The 26,700-nt window shown below is 39.0% G+C and overlaps 1 protein-coding gene across 1 annotated transcript in view; it reads right to left on the bottom strand.

Moving 5' to 3' along the window:
• LOC100345278 (steroid transmembrane transporter SLC22A24-like) overlaps positions 1-26,700 on the bottom strand; it is a 41,568-nt gene that overhangs the window by 4,482 nt on the left and 10,386 nt on the right. The window contains 3 exon segments of the mRNA XM_070069363.1: positions 17,960-18,075; positions 20,507-20,630; positions 23,851-23,865. Of these exon segments, the coding sequence (XP_069925464.1) occupies positions 17,960-18,075; positions 20,507-20,630; positions 23,851-23,865 (255 nt within the window).

The following is a 26,700-nucleotide window of genomic DNA, read 5'->3' as shown; positions in this document are numbered from 1 at the left end:
AATAGATCTAAAAAAATGAACAACAACCAGATTGTTCTTAGATATTTGGAAATAAATCACAACATTTATATAAAACTTTAAATCAAAACCACAATGAGTTTTCACCTCACCCCGGTGTTAATGGCTCACATACAGAAATCCACTAACAACAGATGCTGGCAAGGATGTTAGGAAAAAGGGACACTAACCCACTGTTGGTGGGAATGCAAACTGGTAAAGCCACTATGGAAGTCAGTTTGGAGATTCTTCAGAAACCTGAATATAATCCTGCCTTATAACCCAGCCATCCCACTACTTGTAATTTACCCAAAGGAAATTAAATTGGGAAAGAAAAGAGTTGTGTGCACCTCAATGTTTATTGCAGCTCAATTCACAATAGTTAAGACATGGAATCAACCTAAATGCCCATCAACAGAAGACTGTATAAAGAAAAAATGAGGAAGATTATATAGAGAGGAGTTCCAAGATGGCAGGAGAGGGAGGGAGCACACTGATAGTCCGGGAAAGACAGTTTAATAAAAGTGGAGATACCGCAGGTTCAGGGAAAAAACTGTATAGGAATCTCTGCCAGAACTAGTGGGACATGGTGGACCTACGTGGAGGGAACGGGCACCCATGGCTCGGGACCCCAGCTGCCAAATCTACGCACCAGTGCTGGAAAGGGAGGTGAGGTGAAACCTCAATAGCCTGAGACACTGGTGGGAAAGAAGCAAGAAGAGCCTAGAGGGAACAAGGCTTGAAGCCCTGTGGGAGAAAGTTCACCAGGCTAACTAGAGGAGAGAGAAAAATAAAAAATAAAAAAATAAATAAAAGGGACGGGTACGGAAACCATTCTCTCTCCACTCACCTTACAAAGGCGAGCAAGACAAAGAGCAGGCACGATTTTGGACATATGTAAAGCTGCACCACCTCAGGGCTGCTCCGCCATCAGCCAAGCAGGAAAACCTGGCTCTAGTGGGGAGAAATAACAGGATGTTGGGACCCAGTGAATGTGTGGAGGTTGTGACTGAGACTATGAAAAAAGAAGGACTGAGGGTGTGTGAGAGAACTCACGGAGTACCTGAGACATGAGTGCTCTCGGGAGATGCTACAAAATTGGTAACTTTGGAAACCTGGTGGGAGATTGCAGGGGAATTTGAGCTTCCACTGAGGTCTGCACAGATCCTTTGTGTGGTCCTTGGGACAGAGCAGATGAATATTATACCCGAATGGGTCAGAGCTCAGACACTACTGCCTTCAACTCCACTCAGCTATGCGGAATTACTTCCCTTCTGAATAAAGAAAAAAAAATAGAGAGTGAGAGAGAGATAAAGAGAGAGAGAAGATTTACCATGCCTAATCTGGGTGTGTCACCTTTGTCACACCCTTAACCCTGAAGAACCAAACAGAGCTCGCTGGCCACACCCATCACAAGCCTCTAAGGATCCATCAAAAGCAGACAGTTCACTTAATATAGAGTCATAGTATAATGAGACAAAACACCACAGTGAGGGAAAAAAAAGGAGAAGAAACCAAATATCTCAACAATGCTAAGCAAGAAATGCAGAAACCAAGGAAACAAGAACAAGGAAGACATTATGACACCCCAAAATGAACAAGACACCCAAGCCAAGATTATGAAGATGATGAGATAGAAAAAAAGGCAAGATACAGATTTCAAAAAAATTATGATAAGAACATCTAGAAGTTCTCAAAAAACAAATTCTTGAACTACAGAAATACTTAATGGACAGGATAGAAAATATCTCTCATGAAAATGAAATCTTAAGGAGAAATCAAATGAAATGAAGAATCTAGTAGAACATGAAACTGTGATATCGAAGAGAAATAAAAAAGAAATGAAGAATTAAATAGATCAAATGACAAACACATTAGAGAGCCTTAAAAACAGAATCAGTGAAGCGGAAGACAGAATATTGGATGTAGAAGACAGAGAACAGGAAAGTAGTCAGTCAAACCAAAGAAAAGAAGAGGTAATCAGAAACCTAAAAAATATTGTTGGTAATCTATAGGATACTATCAAAAAAACCAACATTCAGGTTCTAGGAGTTCCTGAAGGCACGGAGAGAAAGGATTAGAAGGCCTTTTTAGTGAGATACTAGCAGAGAACTCACTCTCTGGGTTTGGAGAAGCACAGAGACATCCTAGTACAGGAAGCTCATAGACCCCTAGTAAACATGACCAAAAGAGATCCTCACCATGACACGTTGTAATTAAACTCACCACAGTGAAACATAAAGAAAAGATCCTAAAATGTGTGAGAGAAACGTCAGATTACTCTCAGAGGATCTCCAATCAGACTCACAGCTGACTTCTCATCAGAAACTCTACAAGCTAGGAGGGAATGGTGAGATATAGCCCAGGTACTAAGAGAGAACAACTGCCAGCCCAGAATATTATATCCTGTAAAGCTATCATTTGTGAATGAAAGTGAAATAAAGACTTTTCATAGCAAACAGAAATTGAAAGAATTTGTTGGCACTTGTCCAGCCCTGCAAAAGATGCTTAAAGATGTGTTACACACAGAAACACAGAAACACGGTCATCAATATGAAAGAAGGTAAAGGAAGGAAAGCTCACAGCAAAAGATCACAGGGAATTCAAAGCATATATTAGAACTTATCTTTGGCAAATGGCAGGGCAAAGTTACCACTTATCATTAGTCACATTGAACGTGAATGGCCTGAACTGTCCAGTTAAAAGACACCGATTGGCTGATTGGGTTAAGGAACAAAACCGATCTATTTGCTGCTTACAAGAAACACATCTTTCCAACATAGATCCATACAGACTGAAAGTGAAAGGCTGGAAAAAGATATACCATGCCAACAGAAATGAAAAAAGAGCGGGCGTAGCCATCTTAATATCGGACAACATAAACTTTACCACAAAAACTGTTAAGAGAGACAAAGAGGGACACTATATCATGATTAAGGGATCAATTCAACAGGAAGATATAACAATTATCAATGTATATGCACCTAACTACAGGGCACTGGTTTATCTAAAAGATTTGTTAAGGGACTTAAAGGGAGACTTAGACCCCAATACAATAGTACTGGGGGACTTCAATACTCCACTCTCAGAAATAGACAGATCAACTGGACAGAAGATCAACAAGGATACAGTAGATTTAAATGACACTATAGCCCAAATGGATCTAACAGATATCTACAGAACTTTCAATTCTACAGCTAAAGATTTTACATTCTTCTCAGCAGTACATGGAACCTTCTCTAGGAATGACCACATACTAGGCCATAAAGCAAGTCTTAGCAAATTCAAAAGAATTAGAATCATACCATGCAGCTTCTCAGACCATAAAGGAATGAAGTTGGAAATTAGCAACTCAGGAATCCCTAGAGCATACGCAAACACAAGGAGATTGAACAACATGCTCCTGAATGAACAATGGGTCAGAGAAGAAATTAAAAGAGAAATCAACAATTTTCTGGAAGTAAATGAGGATAACAACACAACATACCAAAACTTATGGGACGCAGCAAAAGCAGTGCTAAGAGGAAAGTTTATATCAATAGGTGCCTACATCAAGAAATTGGAAAGGCACCAAATAGATGAGCTTTCAATTCACCTCAAGGATCTAGAAAACCTACAGCAAACCAGACCCAAATCTAGTAGCAGAGGAGAAATAAATAAAATCAGAGAAGAAATCAACAGGATTGAATCCAAAAAAACATTACAAAAAATCAGCCAAGCGAGAAGCTGGTTTTTTGAAAAAAAAAAAAAAAAAAGAAACAAACAAAATTGACACCCCATTGGCCCAACTAACTAAGAAAAGAAGAGAAAAGACCCAAATCAATAAAATCAGAGATGAAAAAGTAAACGTAACAACAGACACCACAGAAATAAAAAGAATCATCAGAAATTACTACAAGGACTTGTATGCCAGCAAACAGGGAAACCTATCAGAAATGGATACATTCCTGGAACTACCTACATTGAACCAGGAAGACATTAAAAACCTAAACAGACCCATAACTGAGACAGACATTGAAACAATAATAAAGGCCCTCCCAACAAAGAAAAGCCCAGGACCAGATGGATTCACTGCTGAATTCTACCAGACATTTAAAGAAGAACTGACTCCAATTCTTCTCAAACTATTCAGAACAATCAAAAAAGATGGAGTCCTCCGGAATTCTTTCTATGAATCCAGCATCAACTTAATTCCTAAACCGGAAAAAGATGCAGCATTGAAAGAGAACTACAGACCAATATCCCTGATGAACATAGATGCAAAAATCCTCAATAAAATTCTGGCCAATAGAATGCAACAACACATCAGAAAGATCATCCACCCAGACCAAGTGGGATTTAACCCTGGTATGCAGGGATGGTATAATGTGCGCAAGACCATCAATGTGATACACCACATTAACAGACTGCAGAAGAAAAACCATATGATTATCTAAATAGACGCCGAGAAAGCATTTGATAAAATACAACACCCGTTCATGATGAAAACTCTAAGCAAACTGGGTTTGGAAGGAACATTCCTCAATACAATCAAAGCAATTTATGAAAAACCCACAGCCAATATCCTATTGAATGGGGAAAAGTTGGAAGCATTTCCACTGAGATCTGGTACCAGACAGGGATGCCCACTCTCACCACTGCTATTCAATATAGTTCTGGAAGTTCTAGCCAGAGCTATTAGGCAAGAAAAAGAAATTAAAGGGATACAAATTGGGAAGGAAGAACTCAAACTATCCCTCTTTGCAGATGATATGATTCTTTATTTAGGGGACCCAAAGAACTCTAGTGAGTGATTATTGGAACTCATAGAAGATTTTGGCAAAGTAGCAGGGTATAAAATCAATGCACAAAAATCAACAGCCTTTATATACACAGGCAATGCCACGGCTGAGAAAGAACTTCTAAGATCAATCCCATTCACAATAGCTACAAAAACAATCAAAAGCCTTGGAATAAACTTAACCAAGGACTTTAAGGATCTCTACGATGAAAATTACAAAACCTTAAAGGAAGAAATAGAAGAGGATACCAAGAAATGCAAAAATCTTCCATGCTCATGGATTGGAAGAATCAATATCATCAAAATGTTCATTCTCCCAAAAGCAATTTATAGATTCAATGCAATACCAATCAAGATACCAAAGACCTTCTTCTCCGATCTGGAAAAATGATGCTGAAATTCATATGGAGACACAGGAGATCTCGAATAGCTAAAGCAATCTTGTACAACAAAAACAAAGCTGGAGGCATCACAATACCAGATTTCAGGACATACTACAGGGCAGTTGTAATGAAAACAGCATGGTACTGGTACAGAAACAGATGGATTGACCAATGGAACTGAATTGAAACACCAGAAATCAATCTAATCATCTACAGCCAACTCATATTTGATCAAGGATCCAAAACCAATCCCTGGAGTAAGGACAGTCTATTCAATAAATGGTGCTGGGAAAATTGGATTTCCACGTGCAGAATCATGAAGCAAGACCCCTACCTTTCACCTTACACAAAAATTCACTCACATGGATTAAAGACTGAAATCTACGACCTGACACCATCAAATTATTAGAGAACATTGGAAAAACCCTGCAAGATATTGGCACAGGTAATGACTTCTTGGAAAACACCCCAGAAGCACCGGCAGTCAAAGCCAAAATTATCATTTGGGAATGCATCAAATTGAGAAGTTTCTGTACTGCAAAACACAGTCAGGAAAGTGAAGAGGCAACCAACAGAATGGGAAAATATATATGCAAAGTATGCAACTGATAAAGGGTTGATAACAAGAATCTAGAAAAATCAAGAATCTCCACAACATCAAAACAAACATCACACTTAAGAGATGGGCCAAGGAACTCAATAGACATTTTTCAAAAGAGGAAATCCAAATGGTCAACAGGCACATGAAAAAATGTTCAGGATCACTAGCAATCAGGGAAATGCAAATCAAAAGCACAATGAGGTTTCACCTCACCCCAGTTAGAATGGCTCACATTCAGAAATCTACCAACAGTAGATGCTGGAGAGCATGTGGGGAAAAAGGGACACTAACCCACTGTTGGTGGGAAGGTAGACTTGTAAAGCCACTATGGAAGTCAGTCTGGAGAGTCCTCAGAAACCTGAATATAACCCTACCATTCAACCCAGCCATCCCATTCCTTGGAATTTACCCAAAGGAAATGAAATTGGCAAACAAACTAGCTGTCTGCACCTTAATGTATATTGCAGCTCAATTCACAATAGCTAAGACCTGGAACCAACCCAAATGCCCATCAAGAGTAGACTGGATAAAGAAATTATGGGACATGCACTCTATAGAATACTATACAGCAGTCAAAAACAACGAAACCCGGTCATTTGCAACAAGATGGAGGAATTTGGAAAACATCATGCTGAGTGAAATAAGCCAGTCCCAAAGGGACAAATATCCTATGTTCTCTCTGATCGGCGACAACTAACTGAGCACCAAAGGGGAACCTGTTGAAGTGAAATGGACACTATGAGAAACAGTGACCTGATCAGCTCTTGTCCTGACGGTTGAAGTACAATGTAATACTGTATCCATTTTAGTATTTTTTTCATTCTAGTGCCATTGGTTGAACTCTGTAATTAACACACAATTATTCTTAGTTGTTTAAATTTTAACTGAAAAGTGATCCCTGTTAGGAATTTGGAAAGGCATGCGGATCCGGCTGAAAAGCCCATGAGAGTATTTCAGGCATGGAAAGCCAAGACACTCTGGGGGAAAGAAGATAACATAAATGGAAGATCTCCGCGAGTGGGATCCCAGTGGAAAGAACGGGTCATCAAAGAAGGAGATACCTTTCTCTGAAGGGAGGAGAGAACTTCCACTTTGACCATGGCCTTGTCTAAATATGATCAGAGTCAGTGAACTCAGGGGGATTCCATAGCCTTGGCAGCTCATGACAAGGGCCTAGGGTGATTACTGAGGCCATAAACAAGAGTGTCAATTTGTTAAGTCAACAATAGGAGTCACTGTGCACTTACTCCTCATGTAGGATCTTTGGCCTTAGTGTGCTGCACATTGAGATTTAATGCTATAACTAGTACTCAAAGAGTATTTTTCACTTTATGTTTCTGTGTGTGAGCAAATTGTTGAAATCTTTACTTAATGTATGCTAAACTGATCTTCTGTATATAAAGAGAATCGAAAATGAATCTTGATGTGAATGGAAGGGGAGAGGGAGTGTGAAAGGGGAGGGTTGCGGGTGGGAGGAATGTTATGGGGGGGAAGCCATTGTAATCCATAAGCTGTACTTTGGAAATTTATATTCATTAAATAAAAGTTAAAAAATAAAAAAAGAAACTCTATATGCTAGGAGAGAATGGAGAGACATAGTCCAAATCCTAAAAGAATAAAAATCTGTCAGTGCAGAATACTGTACACAGCAAAGCTCTGATTTATAAATGAAGGAGAAATAAAGGTCTTCCAAAACAAACAGAAATTGAAAGAATTTTCACAACTTGTACAGACTTACAAATGATAATTAAGGATGTGCTGCACACAGAAATAGTGAACAATATTCATCATTATGAAAGATTGTGAATACAGAAAAAGGTGCTATTAAAAAATAAAGGAAATCTAAAGCCAAGGATATGAATAGCTCAGAAAAAATGGCAGGACCATTCATTAATTGTGAATGATAAACTTTTAATGTAAATGGCTTAATTCTACAATTAAATACATTCTTGCTTGAAGATTTCAAAAAATAAGACCACCCTACTAGCTGCTTAAATGGAATACAGCTCCCAAACAAAAATACACTCAGATGAAAGTGAATAGATAGAAAAAGATATTACATGCTAACAAAAAGTAAACACAGCAGGAGTGTCATCTTAATATCACACGACATAGACTTTAACAGAAAATATGTTAAAAGAGACAAAGAAAGGCATTAATTAATGATTCAACAGGGTGTTGTGACTGTAATAAATATATATGCACCCAATACCAGGGTTCCTGGCCATTTAAAACAAATAAACATATATTAATGGCTCTACAGGGAGACATATTCTTGAATAAAATAATAGGAGACTTCAACACTATACTTTATTTTTTATATTTTTCTTTTCTTTTTTTATTTAGTAAATATAAATTTCCAAAGTACAGTTTATGGATTACAATGGCTTCCCCCACCAAAATTTCCCTCCCACTTGCACCCCTCCCATCTCCTGCTCCCTCTCCGATTCTGTTCACATCAAGATTCATTTTTAATTATCTTTATATACAGAAGATCGATTCAGTATATATTAAGTAAAGATTTCATCAGTTTGCACCCACAAAGAAACACAAAGTGTAAAATTCTGTTTCAGTACTAGTTATAGCATTACTTCATATTGGACAACACATTAAAGACATATCCCACATGAGAAGGAAGTACACAGTGACTCCTGTTGTTGACTTAACAATTTGACACTCTTGTTTATGGTGTCAGTAATCTCCCTCGGCTCTAGTCATGAGTTACCAAGGCTGTGGAAACTGTTTGAGTTCGCTGACTTCAATCTTATTTAGACAGGGTCATAGTCAAAGTGGAAGTTCTCTCCTCCCTTCAGAGAAAGCTACCTCCTTCTTTGATGGCCCCGTTCTTTCCACTGGGATCTCACTCACAGAGATCTTTCATTTAGGTCTTCTTTTTTTTTTCCAGAGTGTTTTTGCTTTCCATGCCTAAAATACTCTCATGGGCTCTTCAGCTAGATCCACATGCCTTAAGGGTGTTTCTGAGGCTAGAGTTCAGTTTAGGACATCTGCCATTCTATGAGTCTGCTGTGTATCCTGCTTCCCATGTTGGATCATTCTCTCCCTTTTTGATTCTATCAGTTAGTATTAGCAGACACTAGTCTTGTTTGTGTGATCCCTTGGACTCTTAGACCTATCAACACTACACTTGAGCCCATGCACCAAAAACAGGACCAAAATCAACAAAAAAACAACATAGATAATCTTCAATATGAAACAAACGGACCTAGTTGATATTTATGGCACATTTCATACCACAACAGAATACACATCCTTTTCATCAGTGCATGTATCTTTCTCTTGTATAGATCAAATGCTAAACCATAAAACAAATTTTGGCAAATTTACAAAAAAATTGAAATCATACCAAGCATCTTTTCTGACCACAGTTTTATGATGCTGGAAAGAAACTCTAGAAATTATGCAAACACATAGAAATAGAGACTGAAAACATGCTCTCATTGAACTGAGGATTACAGAAGAAATCAAAAACTTGCTGGCGCCACGGCTTACTTGGCTAATCCTCTGCCTGTGGCACCAGCACCCCAGGTTCTAGTCCTGGATTCTGTCCCGGTTGCTCCTCTTCCAGTCCAGCTCTCTGCTGTGGCCCAAGAGGGCAGTGAAGGATGGCCCAGGTCTTTGGACCCTGCACCCACATGGGAGACCAGGAGAAGCACCTGGCTCCTGGCTTCAGATCAGCATGGTGTGTTGGCTGCAGCGCACTGGCTGCAGCGGCCACTGGGGGGTGAAGCAATGGAAAAGCAAGACCTTTCTCTCTCTCTCTCTGTCTCTCTCACTCTTACTGTCCAACTCTGCCTGTCAAAAAAAAAAAAAAGAAATCAAAAACTTGTTAGAAAGTAATTGAAAATGAATCTTAATGGAGAATGAGTCTGTGAAGGGGAGAGGGAGGAGGAGGAGGAGGTGGTATGGGAGTGTGAGTGGGAGGGTGGTTTTGGTGGGAAGAATAACTATTTTCCTAAAGTTGTATACATGAAATTTTTATACTTAAAATAATTTTTAAAAGTTGATAGAAATGAATGGAGATTACAATACAAGAATTTAAAGAAGAATAAATTCTTTTTAAACTTTTATTTAATGAATATAAATTTCCAAAATACAGCTTATGGATTACAATGGCTTTTTCTTCCCCATAACTTCCATCCCACCCACAACCCTCTATCTCCCATTCCTTCTCCCCTTCCATTCACATCAAGATTCCTGAGTTGCTAATTTCCAACTTCATTGCACTGTGATCTGAGAAGGTGCATGGTATGATTCTAATTCTTTTGAGTTTGCTGAGACTTGCTTTATGGCCTAGTATGTGGTCAATCCTAGAGAAGGTTCCATGCACTGCTGAGAAGAATTTAAATGCTTTCTGTGTAGGATTGAAAGTTCTGTAGGTATCTGTTAGATCCATTTGGGCAATAGTGTCAATTAAATCTGCTGTTTCCTTGTTGATCTTCTGTCTAATTGATCTATTTCTGAGAGTGGAGTATTGGTGTCCCCCAGTACTATTGTATTGGAATCTAAGTCTCCCTTTAAGTCCCTTAACATATCTTTTAAATAATCTGGTGCCCTGTAATTATGTGCATACACATTTATAATAGTTACATCTTCCTGTTGAATTGATCCCTTAATCATTATATAGTGCCTCTCTTTGTCTCTCTTAACAGTTTTTGTGTTAAAGTTTATTTTGTCTGATATTGAGATGGCTACACCCACTCTTTTTTCATTTCTGTTGGCATGGTATATCTTTTTCCAACCTTTCACTTTCAGTCTGCATGCATCTTTGTTGGAAAGATGTATTTCTTGTAAGCAGCACATAGATGAGTTTTGTTCCTTAACCCAATCAGCCAATCGGTGTCTTTTACTGGAGTGTTGAGTCCATTAACATTCAACGTGACTATTGATAAGTAGTAACTTTGCCCTGCCATTTTCCCAAAGATATTTTCTAGTATATACTTTGAGCTTCCTGTGGTTTTTTACTGTGAGGTTTTCTTCCTTTACCTTCTTTCATATTGATGGCTGTGTTTCTGTGTTTCTGTGTGTAACACATCTTTAAGCATTTTTTGTAGGGCTGGACAAGTGGCAACAAATTCTTTCAATTTCTGATTGTTATGAAAGGTCTTTATTTCACCTTCATTCACAAATGAGAGCTTTACAGGATATAATATTCTGGGCTGGAAGTTTTTTTATATGGACATGGAGTATATCTTGCCATTCCCTCCTAGCCTGTAGGGTTTCAGATGAGAATTCAGCTGTGAGTCTAATTGGAGATCCTCTGAGAGTAATCTGATGTTTCTCTCGCACATTTTAGGATCTTTTCTTTATGTTTCACTGTGGTGAGTTTAATTACAACGTGTCATGGTGAGGATCTCTTTTGGTCGTGTTTATTAGGGGTTCTGTGAGCTTCCTGTACTAGGATGTCTCTGTGCTTCTCCAAATCCAGTGAGTTTTCTGCTAGTATCTCACTAAAAAAGGCCTTCTAATCCTTTCTCTCTCTCCACGCCTTCAGGAACTCCTAGAACCTGAATGTTGGGTTTTTTTGATAGTATCCTATAGATTACCAACAATAGTTTTTAGATTTCTGATTACCTCTTCTTTTCTTTGGTTTGACTACTTTCCTGTTCTCTGTCTTCTACGTCCGATATTCTGTCTTCTGCTTCACTGATTTTGTTTTTAAGGCTCTCTAATGTGTTTGTCATTTGATCTATTGAATTCTTCATTTCCTCATGATTTCTCTTCACTAACACAGTTTCATGTTCTACTAGTTGCTTCATTTCATTTGATTCCTCCTTAAGATTTCATTTTCACGAGAGATATATATTATCCTGTCCAGTAAGAATTTCTGTAGTTCAAGAATTTGTTTTTGAGAACTTCTTAATGTTCTTATCAATTTTTTGAGATCAATTTCTTGCATTTTTTTCTATCTCATCATCTTCATAATCTTGGCTTGGATGTCTTGTTCATTCGGGGGCATCATAGTGTCTTCCTTGCTCTTTTATCCTTGGTTTCTGCGTTTCTTGCTTGGCATTGTGGAGATATTCTTTGGTTTCTTCACTGTGGTGTTTCTTCTCATTATACTATGACTCTATATTAAGTGAACTGTCTGCTTTTGATGTATCCTTAGAGGCATGTGATGGGTGTGGCCAGAAAGCTCTGTTTGGTTCTTCAGGGTTAAGGGTGTGCCAAAGGTGAATTACCCATGTTGTTTTTTTTAAAACTTTTATTTAGTAAATATAATTTCCAAAGTACAGTTTATGGATTACAATGGCTTCCCCTCCCATAACTTCCCTCCCACCTACAACCCTCCCATCTCCTGTCCCTCTCCCATTCCATTCACATCAATATTCATTTTCAATTATCTTTATATACAGAAGATCAATTTAGTATATATTAAGCAAATATTTCATCAGTTTGCACCCACACATAACATAAAGTGCAAAATACTGTTTGAGTACTAGTTATAGCATTACTTCACATTGGACAACACATTAAGGACAGAGATCCCACATGAGGAGTAAATATACAGTGACTCCTGTTGTTGACTTAACAATTTGACACTCTTGTTTATGGCCTCAGAATTCTCCCTAGGCTCTAGTCATGAGTTGCTAAGGCTATGGAAGCATTTTGAGTTCGCTGACTTCAATCTTATTTAGACAGGGTCATAGTCAAAGTGGAAGTTCTCTCCTCCCTTCAGAGAAAGCTACCTCCTTCTTTGATGGCCCTATTCTTTCTACTGCGATATCACTCACAGAGATCTTTCATTTAGGTCCTCTTTTTTTTTTTTTTTGGCCAGAGTGTCTTTGCTTTCCATGCCTAAAATACTCTCATGGGCTCTTCAGCTAGATCCACATGCCTTAAGGGCTGATTCTGAGGCCAGAGTGCTGTTTAGGACATCTGCCATTCTAGACCCTCCCATTTTGTTCTCTCTCTCACTCTTGCGCTCTCTCTCTCTCTTTTTTTTTTAACTCAGAAGGGAAGTAATTCCACACAGCTTGTGGGAGCAAACTGTTGAAATCTTTACTTAATGTATGCTAAACTGATCTTCTGTATATTAAGAGAATCGAAAATGAATCTTGATGTGAATGGAAGGGGAGAGGGTTTGGGAAAGGGGAAGGTTGCGGGTGGGAGGGACGGTATGGGGGGAAGCCATTGTAATCCATAAGTCGTACTTTGGAAATTTATATTCATTAAATAAAAGTTAAAAAAATTCCACACAGCTGAGCAGAATTGAGGGTAGTCAATGTATAAATCTGGCCCCTGTGGGTATAATATTTGTTTGCTCTGCCCCAAGGACCACACAATGTGTCTATGCAGTCCTCCTTGTGATCTCAAATTTTCCTGTTCTTCCACCAGGTTGCCAAGGTTACCGAGTGTCTGTACTCCATGAGTTCTCTCTCATACCCTCAGATTTTCAGTCTCAGTTCATTAGTTCCACACCTTCAGTAGGTCCTAACCTCCTGTTATTTCTCCCCACCAGAGTCAGGTTTTTCTGCTTGGTTGATGGCGTGTGCCACTTTATGTATGTCCAAAATGGTGCCTGCTCTTTGTCTTGCTTGCCTTTGTAAGGTGAGTGGAGAGAGAGAGTCTCATTTCCGTGTTGGTCCCTTTATTATTTATTTATTTATTTCTCTCTTCTACTTAGCCTGGTGAACTTTCCCCAGTGGGGCTTCAGGCCTCGTTCCCTCTGTGCTCTTTCTGCCATTTCCCTGTCAATGTCTCAGGCTACTGACCTCACCTCCACTTCCAGCGCTGGTGCATAGACTCCGTGGTTGGGCTCCTGAGCTGTGGGTGTCCTTGCTCTCCCCGTGGGTCCTCCGTGTCACATTAACTAGATCCGGAATAGTTTTCTCTGCAATTTTTCCTGAGCCTTTTCCTGAAACTACAGTAACTCCACTTTTATTAAACTATCTTTTCCCGTACTATCAGTGCACATCCTCACTATTACGCCATCTTGGCTCTGCCCAAGAAGAATAAATTCTAATTTTTCTCTAACTACAAATGTTAATCCAAAGCCAAATAAAGGTACAACCTAGAAAGAGAATTACAGCCCAATATCTCTGATGAAATTAGATGCAAAAATCCTAAAAAATATTAGCTAATCAAATCCAATATAATATCAGAAAAATCTTTAACCCAGAACAAATGGGATTTATCCATAGTATGCAGAGATGGTTCAATATGTGCAAATCAATAAATGTGATACATCACATTAATAAATTTCAGAGTAAAAGCTATATGATTATCTCATTAGATGCAGAGAAAACATTTGATAAAATGTAACAATTTTTCATGATACAAACATTAAGCAAATTGTGTATAGATATACCAGTCTTCAGCACAATCAAGCCAAAATATGACAAATCCACAGTCATCTTTTTAATAGGATAAACATGGAAGCATTTCCACTAAGAGCCAGAACCAGACAGGGATGCCCACTTTCTTTTTTATAAATTTTTATTTATTAAATATAAATTTCCAAAGTACAACTTTCGGATTATAGCAGCTTTCCCCCCATATCCTTCCTCCCACCCACAATCATCCCATATCCCATTTCCTCTCCCATCCCATTCACATCAAGATTCATTTTTAATTATCTTTATATACAGAAGATCAATTTAGCATATATAAGTAAAGCTTTCAACAGTTTTCACCCACACAGAAACACAAAGTGAAAAATACTGTTTGAGTACTAGTTATAGCATTAAATCATGATGTACAGCACATTAAGGACAGAGATCCTATATGAGGAGTAAGTGCACAGTGACTCCTGTTGTTGCCTTAACAATTTGACACCCTTGTTTATGGCCTCAGTAATCACCCTAGGCTCTTGTCATGAGTTGCCAAGGCTATGGAGGCCTTTTGAGTTCGCCAACTTGGATCATATTTAGACAAGGTCATAGTCAAAGTGGAAGTTCTCTCCTCCCTTCAGAGAAAGGTACCTCCTTCTTTGATGACCTGTTCTTTCCACTGGGATCTCACTCACAGAGATCTTTCATTTAGGTCATTTCATTTTTTTTTTTGCCAGAGTGTCTTGGCTTTCCATGCCTGAAATAGTCTCATGAGCTTTTCAGCTGGATCCGAATGCCTTAAGGGCTGATTCTGAGGCCAGAGTTCTATTTAGGACATCTGACATTCTATGGGTCTGCTGTGTATCCTACTTCCCATGTTGGATCATTCTCTCCCTTTTTGATTCTATCAGTTAGTATTTGCAGACACTAGTTTTGTTTATGTGATCCCTTTGCACTTAGTCCTATCATTATGATCAATTATGAACTGAAACTGATCACTTTGACTAGTGAGATGACATTGGTACATGCCACCTTGATGGGATTGAATTGGGATGCCCACTTTCACCACTACTATTCAATACAGTTCTGGATGTTTTAGTCAGTTCCATTAGGCAAAAAAGAAACCAATATGAAACAAATTGATAGGAGGAAGTAAATATCCCTGTTTACACTATGACATGATTCTAAATATATGGATAGCAAACTCTCCACTCTGAGGCTACTGGGACTTGTAAGAGTTTGGTTAAATTTCAAGATATATAATCAGTACACAAAAATCAATAGCCTTTTTCAACAGAAAAGATTTCTTGGTTGAGCAAGCACTTGTAAGATCAGTACTATTCACAACAGCTACAAAAATATATAAATACCTTGAAATAAATTTAACAAAGAAGGTAAAGTATCTTTATGATGTAAATTTAAAAAAATAAAGAAAGAAATAAAAGACCATACAAAAAAACACAAAGCATCTTCCAGGTTCATGGTTTGGAAAAAAATAATATCAACAAAATGCTTGTACAACCCAAGGCAATTTACACATTTATGGTGATCCCAATAAAAATACAAAAGACAGGGATAGCACTGTGGTGGATTATGCTAAGCCTCTGCAAATGGTGCCAGTATTCCATATGATACCCTATTTGTGTTTGACTGCTCTTCCTCTAATATAGCTCCTGCTAATGGTGTGAAAGGGCAGAGGAGGATGGCCATAGTGCTTAGACCATCCACCCTCATGGGAGACCAAGAGGAAGCTCCTGGCTCCTGGCTCCTGGCTTCAGATCAGTCCAGCTCTAGCTGTTGTGGTTCTTTTTTGGGAGTTAACCAGCGGATGGAAGACCTCTGTGTCTCCCTGTCTCATTCTGTGTCTCTCTATCTCAGATAAGTAAATAAATCCTTTAAAAAGGACATTCAGGGTCCAGTGCCATGCCTCACTTGTTTAATCCTCTGACTGCAGTGCCGTCATCCCATATGGGCACTGGGTTCTAGTCCCAGTTGCTCCTCTTCCAGTCCAGCTCTCTGTTGTGGCCCAGGAAGGAAGTGGATGATGGCCCAAGTTTTTGGGCCCCTGCACCTGGCTCCTGGCTTCAGATTGGTGTAGCTCCGGCTATAGCAGCCATTTTGCGGGTGAACCAGTGGAGGGAAGACCTTTCTCTGTCTCTCTCACTGTCTCAATCTATCTGTCAAATAAATTAATTAGATCCTCAGCTGTAGGAAAAAAATGCTAAAATGCTTGAATCATAAGAGATCTCAAATATCTAAAGGAAAAATAACAAAAACAAAGCCATAGGGTTTTCACTACCAGATTTCAAGGCATTGTACAGGGTAGTTATAGTCAAAACACATGGGTACTTTCACAAAGATGGACATTCTATCTATAGAACAGAACAGAAAACCCAGAAGTTAATACAGATCTCTACAATCAATTATTCATTAACAAAGGAGCTAAAATAAATCCCTAAGGAAAGGAAATCCAACAAATGGTGCTGGGAAAATTGGATCTTTGCATGCGAAAGTACAAAACCAGATGCTTTCCTTACACCTTATACAAACATCAACTTGAAATTGATCAAGGATCTAAATCTATGACCTCAAACCATCAAATTACTAGAGGTAAACATCAGGAAAACTCTGAAAGCCATTGGCATAGGCAAAGACTTCTTGGAAAGGACCCCAGAATCACAGGAAATAAAAACAGAAGTAGACAAATGGGATTACATTAAGCTAAGAAGGTTCTGCCCTGCAAAGGAAACACTCAGAAAAGTCAAGAGTAATCTGATAGAACAGGAGAAAACATCTGCAAACTACACAGCTAATAAAGGATGAATCTCCAAGATCTATGAGAGCTCAACAATAAGACAAACAATTCAGGTAAGAAATGGAAAAGAAAATAAAAAAAATTTTTCAAATGATGACATTCAAGTGGCTGAAAGATGGTCAGGATCTCTAAGCATCAAGGAAATGCAAATCCAAACCAAAATGAAGCTTCACCCCACCCCAATTAGGGTGGTTATCTTCCCCAAATCAAAAAAAATAAGAAATGTGGATGAGGGTGAGGGAAAAAGGTACCCAAATACACTGTTGGTAGTAATGTAATCTAGTACAAACATTATGGAAAGTCTGAAAACAGATCTACCATTTGAAGAGTTATCTGTACCCCTGTGAGTGTTGCAACTCAATTTACAATTAATTAGATATGGAATCAATGTAGGTGTCCATCAAGTGATGACTGCTGAAAAAAATGTGATATACTACCCTTTGGAATATTACTCAGCCACAAAAAAAAAAAAACGAATGACAACCTGTCTTTTGCTATAAAATGGATGCAATTGGAAACCATTATACTTAGTGAAATGATCAAGTCCCCAAAAGACAAACATCACATATTGTCTCTGATACGTGGCAGTTAACATAGAATGCAAGCAATGTATAGGCATGAAAAGGCATCTTGTGGTATGATTGTTGTTTTTAGCCCTTGTTTTCACTCCTGTGGAACTGTGGTCTTCCTACATTTTCCTTATTGAATATTATGATTAGTGGTGAATGAAGCCTATGGTTATTGAGTGGGTTGAAATTATGTTGTTTTTTTTTTTGCAATAATTAAGAAAAAATAGGAAGAGGAAAAGGATTGAAGGAGGGAGTTGAGGAGGGTTGTCTTCTTGAACTATACCTATAAAATATATGAAATCTGTTCTCTTTACATTAAATATAAAAAGATAAAAAGATGAAAAAATTAGTTACTCAAAACACATTCTTTATTTCCACACTGAGGCAAGACATTCAGAATATATTTTTAAATATTACATTAGGAATATATTTTTTAAAAGAACCAAAAAATTGACAACCTTGAAAAAGGACAAAGTAAGACAACATAAGGAATTCTTCATGACCATCACCCAGTGTAACTCACCTCAGGAAGCTCAGGTAGAGAATCCTCATGCGCAGTTTGGGTGCCTGGAACACCTCGACCACGGATGGTTTGGTTGAGGCTTTGTCCATCTCCTCCTGAATGGTGGACCGCACAAACTTTGACAACAAAAACAACAACAAGCGTTTATGAGATGTCAATGAGTGTAGTGGTGAGTCCTGGAAGATGAGATAGACCCAGAGTTCACTGTACTCACAACTCTTCTATCTGGAGGGGAGGGGGGTGTGAGCATTCAGTGTTCAATCTCTTGTGTGTAGAGTTCCAAAAGGTGTTTAACAGCTGTTAAAAATAGCTAAAAATTTGAGATAAAATTGTAATTTGGCAGTGGATGAATGCTAGGAGGAATTTCAGGATTATAAGAAAACATATAGGAGGGAACTTCAAAAAGTAGGTGGAAAATGGAGTTAATAAATTCATGTTAGTGCAACAGGATTGAAATTTCTGCCTAGTTTTTGTATAATGGGCATTTCCATGAACTTTTTGAAGACCATTCTATTACCCTGATTGATTGTAGCAGAAATCTGCATATTGAGCAATCTCCTTCTGAAGGCCAATAGAAAGTGATAAGCAGGTTAAAGAAAACAGAAGTCGAAATACAAAAGTGCTGTAGTTAGAGAACTGCACATAAGTGGTCTCATCCACATTGAGGCATCAATTAAATGGTAAGATTAAGATTATAGACTTTGAATATAAGCAATAAAGAAATTAGTTTTTCCTGGGCAATGGCCAAGTAGCAATTTATTTATTATGTCAGGGAAATGGAGTCATTGGATCAGAGGCCAGAAACTTTGTGTTTCGTTTGATCAACATCTTATTCTGCAAGGCATTGCTTTTGTTCATGGTTGAATGGGGGCATTTTTCAGTTATACAGCTACCAATCAGTTTCTGTGATGTTCCAATGCCTTTCTTTTTCATTTTAATAGCCAACTCACAACCCTTTCCTAGCCAATTAAGCTAGAGTGAATACTACCTTGTGTCCTCCCCCCAAAAATTCTGCATATAATCTTGTCTTTTATTTATTTATTTATTTATTTATTTATTTGACAGGCAGAGTGGATAGTTAGAGACAGAGAGAAAGGTCTTCCTTTTTCATTTGTTCACCCTCCAATGGCCACTGCGGCTGGCGCACCACGCTGATCTGAAGCCAGGAGCCAGGTATTTCTCCTGGTCTCCCATGCAGGTGCAGGGCTCAAGGACTTGGGCCATCCTCCACTGCACTCCCTGGCCACAGCAGAGAGCTGGACTGGAAGAGGGGCAACAGGGACAGAATCTGGTGCCCCAACCGGGGTTAGAACCCGGTGTGCAGATGCCGCATGTGGAGGATTAGCCTATTGAGCCATGGCGCCGGCCAATATAATCTTGTCTTAACACCTGTTGTACACAATGAATTCTTAATCTTGTATCCAATTGTACAATGGGAGTATCTTGAAGTCAGTGACTCTGAATTATGCACATACTAGTATCTATTACCCTGCTTGTGCCCTGTATGTACATAAATGATTTAATATGATTAAGTGAGAAGTACGTGGGTGAGTCACATCAGGATATGGCTTCCAAACACGAGGAAGGAAACTTTGAAAAAAAAGGAAATCATGTCACAATTTTTGCCACACAAAGAGGAGGATATAGATAGCATTACCCACCTACCACCATATCCACATTATGTAGATAAGCACATCTTATATGTAGTGCATAAGAAATTTTCAATGAATTACTGAATAAATGCATGAATGTCAAAATTATGCTTTTAATGTTATCCTCTACATGGACAACAAACTTTTCTTTTATAGGCTTTCTGATTACCCCAAAGGGAACTTAAAGATAGTGAAAGAGGGCTGGAGCTGAGGTGCAGCGGGTTGAACCCCTGTCCTTAAGTGCCAGCATCCCATATGGGTGCTGGTTCTAGTCCCAGCTGCTACTCTTCAAATCTCGCTCTCTTCTATGGCCTGGGATAGCAGTGGAAGATGGCCCAAGTCCTTGGGCCCCTGTACCCATGTGGGAGACCCAGAAGAAGCTCCAGGCTCCTGGCTTTGGATCGGCACAGCTCCAGCCATTGTGGCCATCTGGGGAGTAAACCAGCAGATGGAAGAACTATTTCTCTCTCTCTACTTCTCTCTGTAACTCTGTTTTTCAAATATATAGAAAAAAATTTAAAAAGATAGTGAAAATGTGGGAAATGAAATTACTTCCAATATTTGCCCCTACATGTCTAGGCTAAGGATATTTAGCTATTGATTCAAACTACTACGTGCACTTATGCCAAGGAATTGCAATATCTATGTTACAATTCTATGTGCACATATGCCAATGAACTGCAATATCTATGTTCAAATTCTTGGCATCAGGAAAAGTAAACTTTTTTTCAGTGACCCTTTCTAAAATTATGAATCCATAGGGAATCAATTCAGAGATGTGCTACCCCACTCACAGAATTCTATTTTTAGCCTGCATTCCCTCAGGAACCCAGTTGAGGGTGATTGTGAGTTCATGGCATTTTATCCCAGTAACTAGCTCCCCTTTCCAGATCACCTCAAGGGTCAGGATCTTTCCAGAACTCTCTTTTCCATTGATGTGTGCAACACTTCTAAGTGCCTTGGTGCCTTCAACTAGCTGATTGGTGGTAATCAGCCACCGAGCAGACTCCACCAGCCTCCTGTTGAAAGAGCACAGCAAAAGATCAGTTAGCACTCAATTGCTTAATTGTCACTCAACCTTAAGTGGAAATTCCTTCTCCCTTCCTTATAATGTTAACATAAATTCTAGCAGTATAACTTTTCAATGTACCTCCTTCAATATACTGGCCTTCCAAAAGTTGGGGCCCAAAGACTTGGAACATCTTCTGCTGCTTGCCTAGTGCAAGAGCAGGGAGTTGGACAGGAAGTGGAGTGCCTGGGACTTGAGCCGATGACCATGTTAATGTTTTGGCTTTGCAGGGAGTGGTTTATCCCACTGCACAACAATGCTGGCAACAGAATCAACTTTTCAATGTATATGATATGTTTTATTTTATTTTTATCTTTGACAGACAGAGTGGACAGTGAGAGAGAGAGACAGAGAGAAAGGTTTTCATTTTGCCGTTGGTTCACCCTCCAATGGCCACCGCGGCCGGCGCGTTGTGGCTAGCAGCGCGCTGATCCGAAGCCAGGTGCTTCTCCTGGTCTTCCATGCGGGTGCAGGGCCCAAGTATTTGGGCCATCCTCCACTGCATTCCCGGGCCACAGCAGAGAGCTGGCCTGGAAGAGGGGCAACCGGGACAGAATCCGGCGCCCCAACCTGGACTAGAACCCAGTGTGCCGGCGCCACTAGGTGGAGGATTAGCCTAGTGAGCCGCGGCGCTGGGATATGTTTTATTTTATAAATTTTCAAGAAATATTTAAGTTCACTATTCATTCGTTCAGTAACCCACTGTTCTTTCATGCTGTTTATATTCCATGCAGTTGTATAATTTCTGTAGCTTATTTTGTTTTAATTTAGAGTTCTAGTGCTTTTCAGTCAGAAAATACACATGATATGTGTATGATTTGTTAAAAATTCTTGATACTCATTTTGTGCTCCATAGTCTATTCAAGGAGTGTTCCATGTGCTGATGTAAAGAATGTGGATTCCGCAGTTATAGAATGGAATGTTCTGTAAATATTATTAGGTCAATTTGATCAATAGTTTCTACAAGTTCTATGAATTCTTTGATGTTTTATTTTTGTCTGGATGATCTGTCCATTGATCAGAGTGTGGTGTTATAGTCCCACAATATTATTGCATTGGAGCTTATGTCTCCCTTTAGATATGATAACATTTTTTTCCATAAAAATAAGTCCACTGGCATATTTGCATTAACAACTATGATCACATCTTGTTGGCTGGTTCTCTTCATTGTTATGTAGTGACTTTCTTTTTCTCATTTTACAATTTCTGTCTTAACGTTTATTTTGTCTTCTACAAGCATAGCTACTCCTACTTATTTTGGTTTGTGTTTCTATGGAACACCTTTTTCTTTACTTTCAATATATGTGTGCATTTACTTGATTTTTTTTAAAAAGATTTATGTATTTATTTATTTATTTAATTTTTTAAACGTTTATTTAATGAATATAAATTTCCAAAGTACGATTTATGGATTACAATGGCTTCCCCCCCCATAACGTCCCTCCCACCCGCAACCCTCCCCTTTCCCACTCCCTCTCCCCTTCCATTCGCATGAGGGTTCATTTTCGATTCTCTTTATATACAGAAGATCAGTTTAGCATACATTAAGTAAAGATTTCAACAGTTTGCTCCCACAGAGAAACATAAAGTGAAAAATAATAGATGATTTTTTAAATGATGATGAAATCAGATCAGACCTATTGTCATGTTTAATCCCAGTGAGAGTCAAGTTGGGAATTGATAATTTCTTCTTTTTTTTTTTTTTACAGAAGATGAGTTTAGTATACATTAAGTAAAGATTTCAACAGTTTGCACCCCCATAAAAACACAAAGTGAAATATACTGTTTGAGTACTCGTTATAGCATTAAGTCTCAATGTACAGCACATTAAGGACAGATATCCTACATGAGGAGTAAGTGCACAGTGACTCCTGTTATTGACTTTACAAATTGACACTCCCATTTATGGCATCAGTAATATCCCTATGCACCAGTCATGAGTTTCCAAGGCTATGGAAGCCCCTTGAGTTCTCCGACTCTAATCTTGTTTAGACAAGGTCATAGTATTTATTTAATTTTTAACATTTATTTAATAATGATACATTTCCAAAGTTCAGATTATGGATTACAGTGGCTTTTGCCCCCCCATAACTTCCCTCCTACCCGTAATGCTCCCATCTCCTGCTCCCTCTCCCATTCCATTAACATCAAGATTCATTTTAAATTATCTTCATATACAGAATTCAATTTGGTATATATTAAGAAAAGATTTCAACAGTTTGTGCCTTACCAGAAACACAAAGTGTAAAGTACTGTTTCAGTGCTGGTTATAGCATTAATTCGCATAGTAAAACACATTAAGGACAGAGATCCTACATGTGGAGTAAGTGCACAGTGACTCCTGTTGTTGACTTAACAAATTGACACTCTTGTTTATGGCATCAGTAATCTCCCTAGGCTCTTGTCATGAGTTGCCAAGGCTATGGAAGCCTTTTGAGTTTTCCAACTCTGATCTTATTTAGACAAGGTCATAGTCAAAGTGGGAGTTCTCTCCTCCCTTCAGAGAAAGGTACCTCCTTCTTTGATGACCCCTTCTTTCCACTGGGATCTCACTCACAGAGATCTGTCATTTAGGTCCTCTTTTTTTGTCGAAGTGTCTTGGATTTCCATGCCTGAAATAGTCTCATGAGCTCTTCAGCCAGATCCGAATGCCTTAAGGGCTGATTCTGAGGCCAGAGTGCTGTTTAGGACATCTGCCATTCTATGAGTCTGTTGTGTATCCTGCTTCCCATGTTGGATCATTCTCTAATTTTTAATTCTTTCAGTTAGTATTTTCAGACACTAGTCTTGTTTATGTGATCCCTTTGAATATTAGACTTATCAGTATGATCAATTGTGAACTGAAATTGATCACTTTGACTAATGACATGGCATTGGTACATGCCACCTTGTTGGGATTGAATTGGAATTCCCTGGCACCTTTCTAACTCCACCACTGGGGCAAGTCCGATTGAGCATGTCCCAATCCGTACATCTCCTCATTCTCTTATTCCCACTTTTATATTTAACAGGGATCATTTTTCAGTTAAATTTATTTTATTATTATTTTTTAATTTTTTGACAGGCAGAGTGGACAGTGAGAGAGAGAGAGAGACAGAGAGAAAGGTCTTCCTTTTCCATTGGTTCACCCTCCAATGGCTGCTGCGGCCAGCATGCTGCGGCCAGCGCACCACGCTGATCCGAAGCTGGGAGCCTGAGGCTTCCCCTGGTCTCGCATGCAGGTGCAGAGCCAAGCACTTGGGCCATCCTCCACTGCACTCCCTGGCCACAGCAGAGAGCTGACCTGGAAGAGGGGCAACCGGGACAGAATCCGGCTCCTGAGTGGGACTAGAACCTGGTGTGCTGGCGCCACATGGCAGAGGATTATACTATTGAGCCATGGTGCTAGCCTCAGTTAAATTTAAACACCTAAGAATAATTGTGTGTTAATTAAAGAGTTCAACCAATGGTTTGGGTAGAACAAAAAAATACTAAAATGGATAAAGTATTAAGTTGTTCATCGACAGTCAGGACAAGGGCTGATCAAGTCACTGTTTCTCATAGTTGTCCATTTCACTTCAACAGGTTTTCTTTTTGGAGCTCAGTTATTTGTCACTGATCAGGGAGAACATACGATATTTGTCCCTTTGGCAGTAGCTTACTTCACTCAGCATGATGTTTGCCAGATTCCTACATTTTGGTGCAAATGACTGGATTTCATTTTTTTTTACTGCTGTATATTATTCTATAGAGTACATATCCCATGATTTCTTTATCTAGTCATCTGTTGATGGGCATTTAGGTTGATTCCCAGTGTTAGCTTTTGTGAATTGAGCTGCAATAAACATTAAGTTGAAGACAACTTTTTGTTTGCCAATTTAATTTCCTTTGGGTAAATTCTAAGGAGTGGGATGGCTGGGTTGAATGGTATGGCTATATTCAGGTTTCCAAGGAATCTCCAAACTGACTTCCCTAGTGGCTTAACCAGTTTTCATTCCCACCAACAGTGGGTTAGTGTCCCTTTTCCCCCACATCCTCTCCAGAATCTGTTGTTGGTAGATTTCTGAATGTGAGCCATTCTAACCAGGGTGAGGTGAAACCTCATTGTGGTTTTGATTTGCATTTCCCTCATTGCTAGTGATCTTGAACATTTTTTCATGTGTTTGTTGGCCATTTAGATTTCCTCTTTTGAAAAATGTCTATTGAAGTCCTTGGCCCATCTCTTAAGTGGGTTGTTTGTTTTGTTGTTGTGGCGTTTCTTCATCTCTTTGTAGATTCTGGTTATTAACCCTTTATCAGTTGCATAGTTTGCAAATATTTTTTCCCATACTGTTGCTTGCCTCTTCACTTTCTTGACTGTTTCTTTTGAGGTACAGAAACTTCTCAATTTGATGCAATCCCAATAGTTGATTTTGGCTCTGACTGCCTGTGCCTCTGAGGTCTTTTCCAAGAAGTCTTTTCCTGTGTCTATATCTTGCAGGGTTTCTCCAAGTTCTCTAATAATTTGATGGTATCTGGTCATAGATTTAGATTCTTAATCCATGTTGAGTGGAGTTTTGTGTAAGGTAAAAAGTAGGGGTCTTGCTTCTCAGCACCATTTGTTGAACAGACTGTCCTTGCTCCAGGAATTGGTTTTAGATCCTTTTTCAAACACAAGTTGGCTGTAGATGTTTGGGTTGATTTCTGGTGTTTCTATTCTGTTCCATTGGTCTATGCATCTGTTTCTGTACCAGTACCATGCTGTTTTGATAACAACTGCCCTGTAGTATGTCCTGAAATCTGGTATTGTGATACCTCCGGCATTGTTTTTGTTGTAAGAGATTGCTTTAGCTATTTGAGGTCTCCTGTGTCTCCATATGGATTTCAGTATCATTTTTTCCAGATCTGACAAGAAGGTCTTCGGTATCTTCATTGGTATTGCATTGAATCTATAAATTGCTTTTGGGAGAATGGACATTTTGATGATATTGATTCTTCCAATCCATGAGCATGGAAGATTTTTCCATTTTTTGGTATCATCTTCTATTTCTTTCGTAAAGTTTTTTCAGCAAAGATGTATATTTTGACTTATTCCTTCCCAATTTATATCCCTTTAATTTCTTTTTCTTGCCTAATGGCTCTGGCTAACACTTTCAGTACTATATTGAATAGCGGTTGTGAGAGTGGGCATCAGTCTGGTACCAGATCTCAGTAGAAATGCTTCCAACTTTTCCCCCATTCAATAGGATGCTGGCTATGGGTTATTCACGAATTGCTTTGATTGTATTGAGGAATGTTCCTTCTATACCCAATTTGCTTAGAGTTTTCATCATGAAAGAGTGTTGTATTTTATCAAATGCTTTCTCTGCATCTATTGAGAAAATCATATAGTTTTTCTTCTGGGTTTGTGTTAGGGAACCATTCATAGAGAAAGTCATTGTAGCACCGTTTGAAACAAAGTAACTGTAGCACCCTTTGAAAGAAAGTAACTGCACAGTAACACAGCTTGAAAGAAAAGTAGAAAGGTAACCACCCTAGCTGGTAAGATTTGAAAACTGAGGGCCTAACTAGAAGGCCTAACCACAAACTGTCGTTGCCATGACTATGGGACCCTGGGATGTCGGAATGTGGGCGGGGCTAGCCTCTAGAGACTGTATATAAGAGGACCCTCAGACGCTGTAAACCAGAGGTTGCTCATCCTCTCTCCCCGGTCCTTAGTGCCTAGTGCCCTCGGGGAGAAGCTCCTGGTCCATAGTGCCTAGTGCTGGCAGGAGTAGGCTTGAGCAATCTCTCCTCCTAGTCGCCTAGAATATCAATAAAGTGTGTTTAGCTTGACCTTCCTCAGTCTCCTCGACTCTTCCTTCATGGTAACTTGGCCAGTTCCCAAAGGGGGACATCCTGACAGTTTGTTAATGTGGTGTATCACATTTATTGATTTGCCAATATTGAACCTTTACCTTCTTTCATATTGATGGCTATGTTTCTGTGTAACACATCTTTTAGCATCTTTTGCAGGGCTGGACTAGTGGTGAGAAATTCTTTCGATTTCTGTTTGCTATGAA

This window comes from Oryctolagus cuniculus, chromosome 1, assembly GCF_964237555.1.
Source record: "Oryctolagus cuniculus chromosome 1, mOryCun1.1, whole genome shotgun sequence".
NCBI lineage: Eukaryota > Metazoa > Chordata > Mammalia > Lagomorpha > Leporidae > Oryctolagus > Oryctolagus cuniculus.
This window is presented reverse-complemented; position numbering and strand designations above follow the sequence as displayed.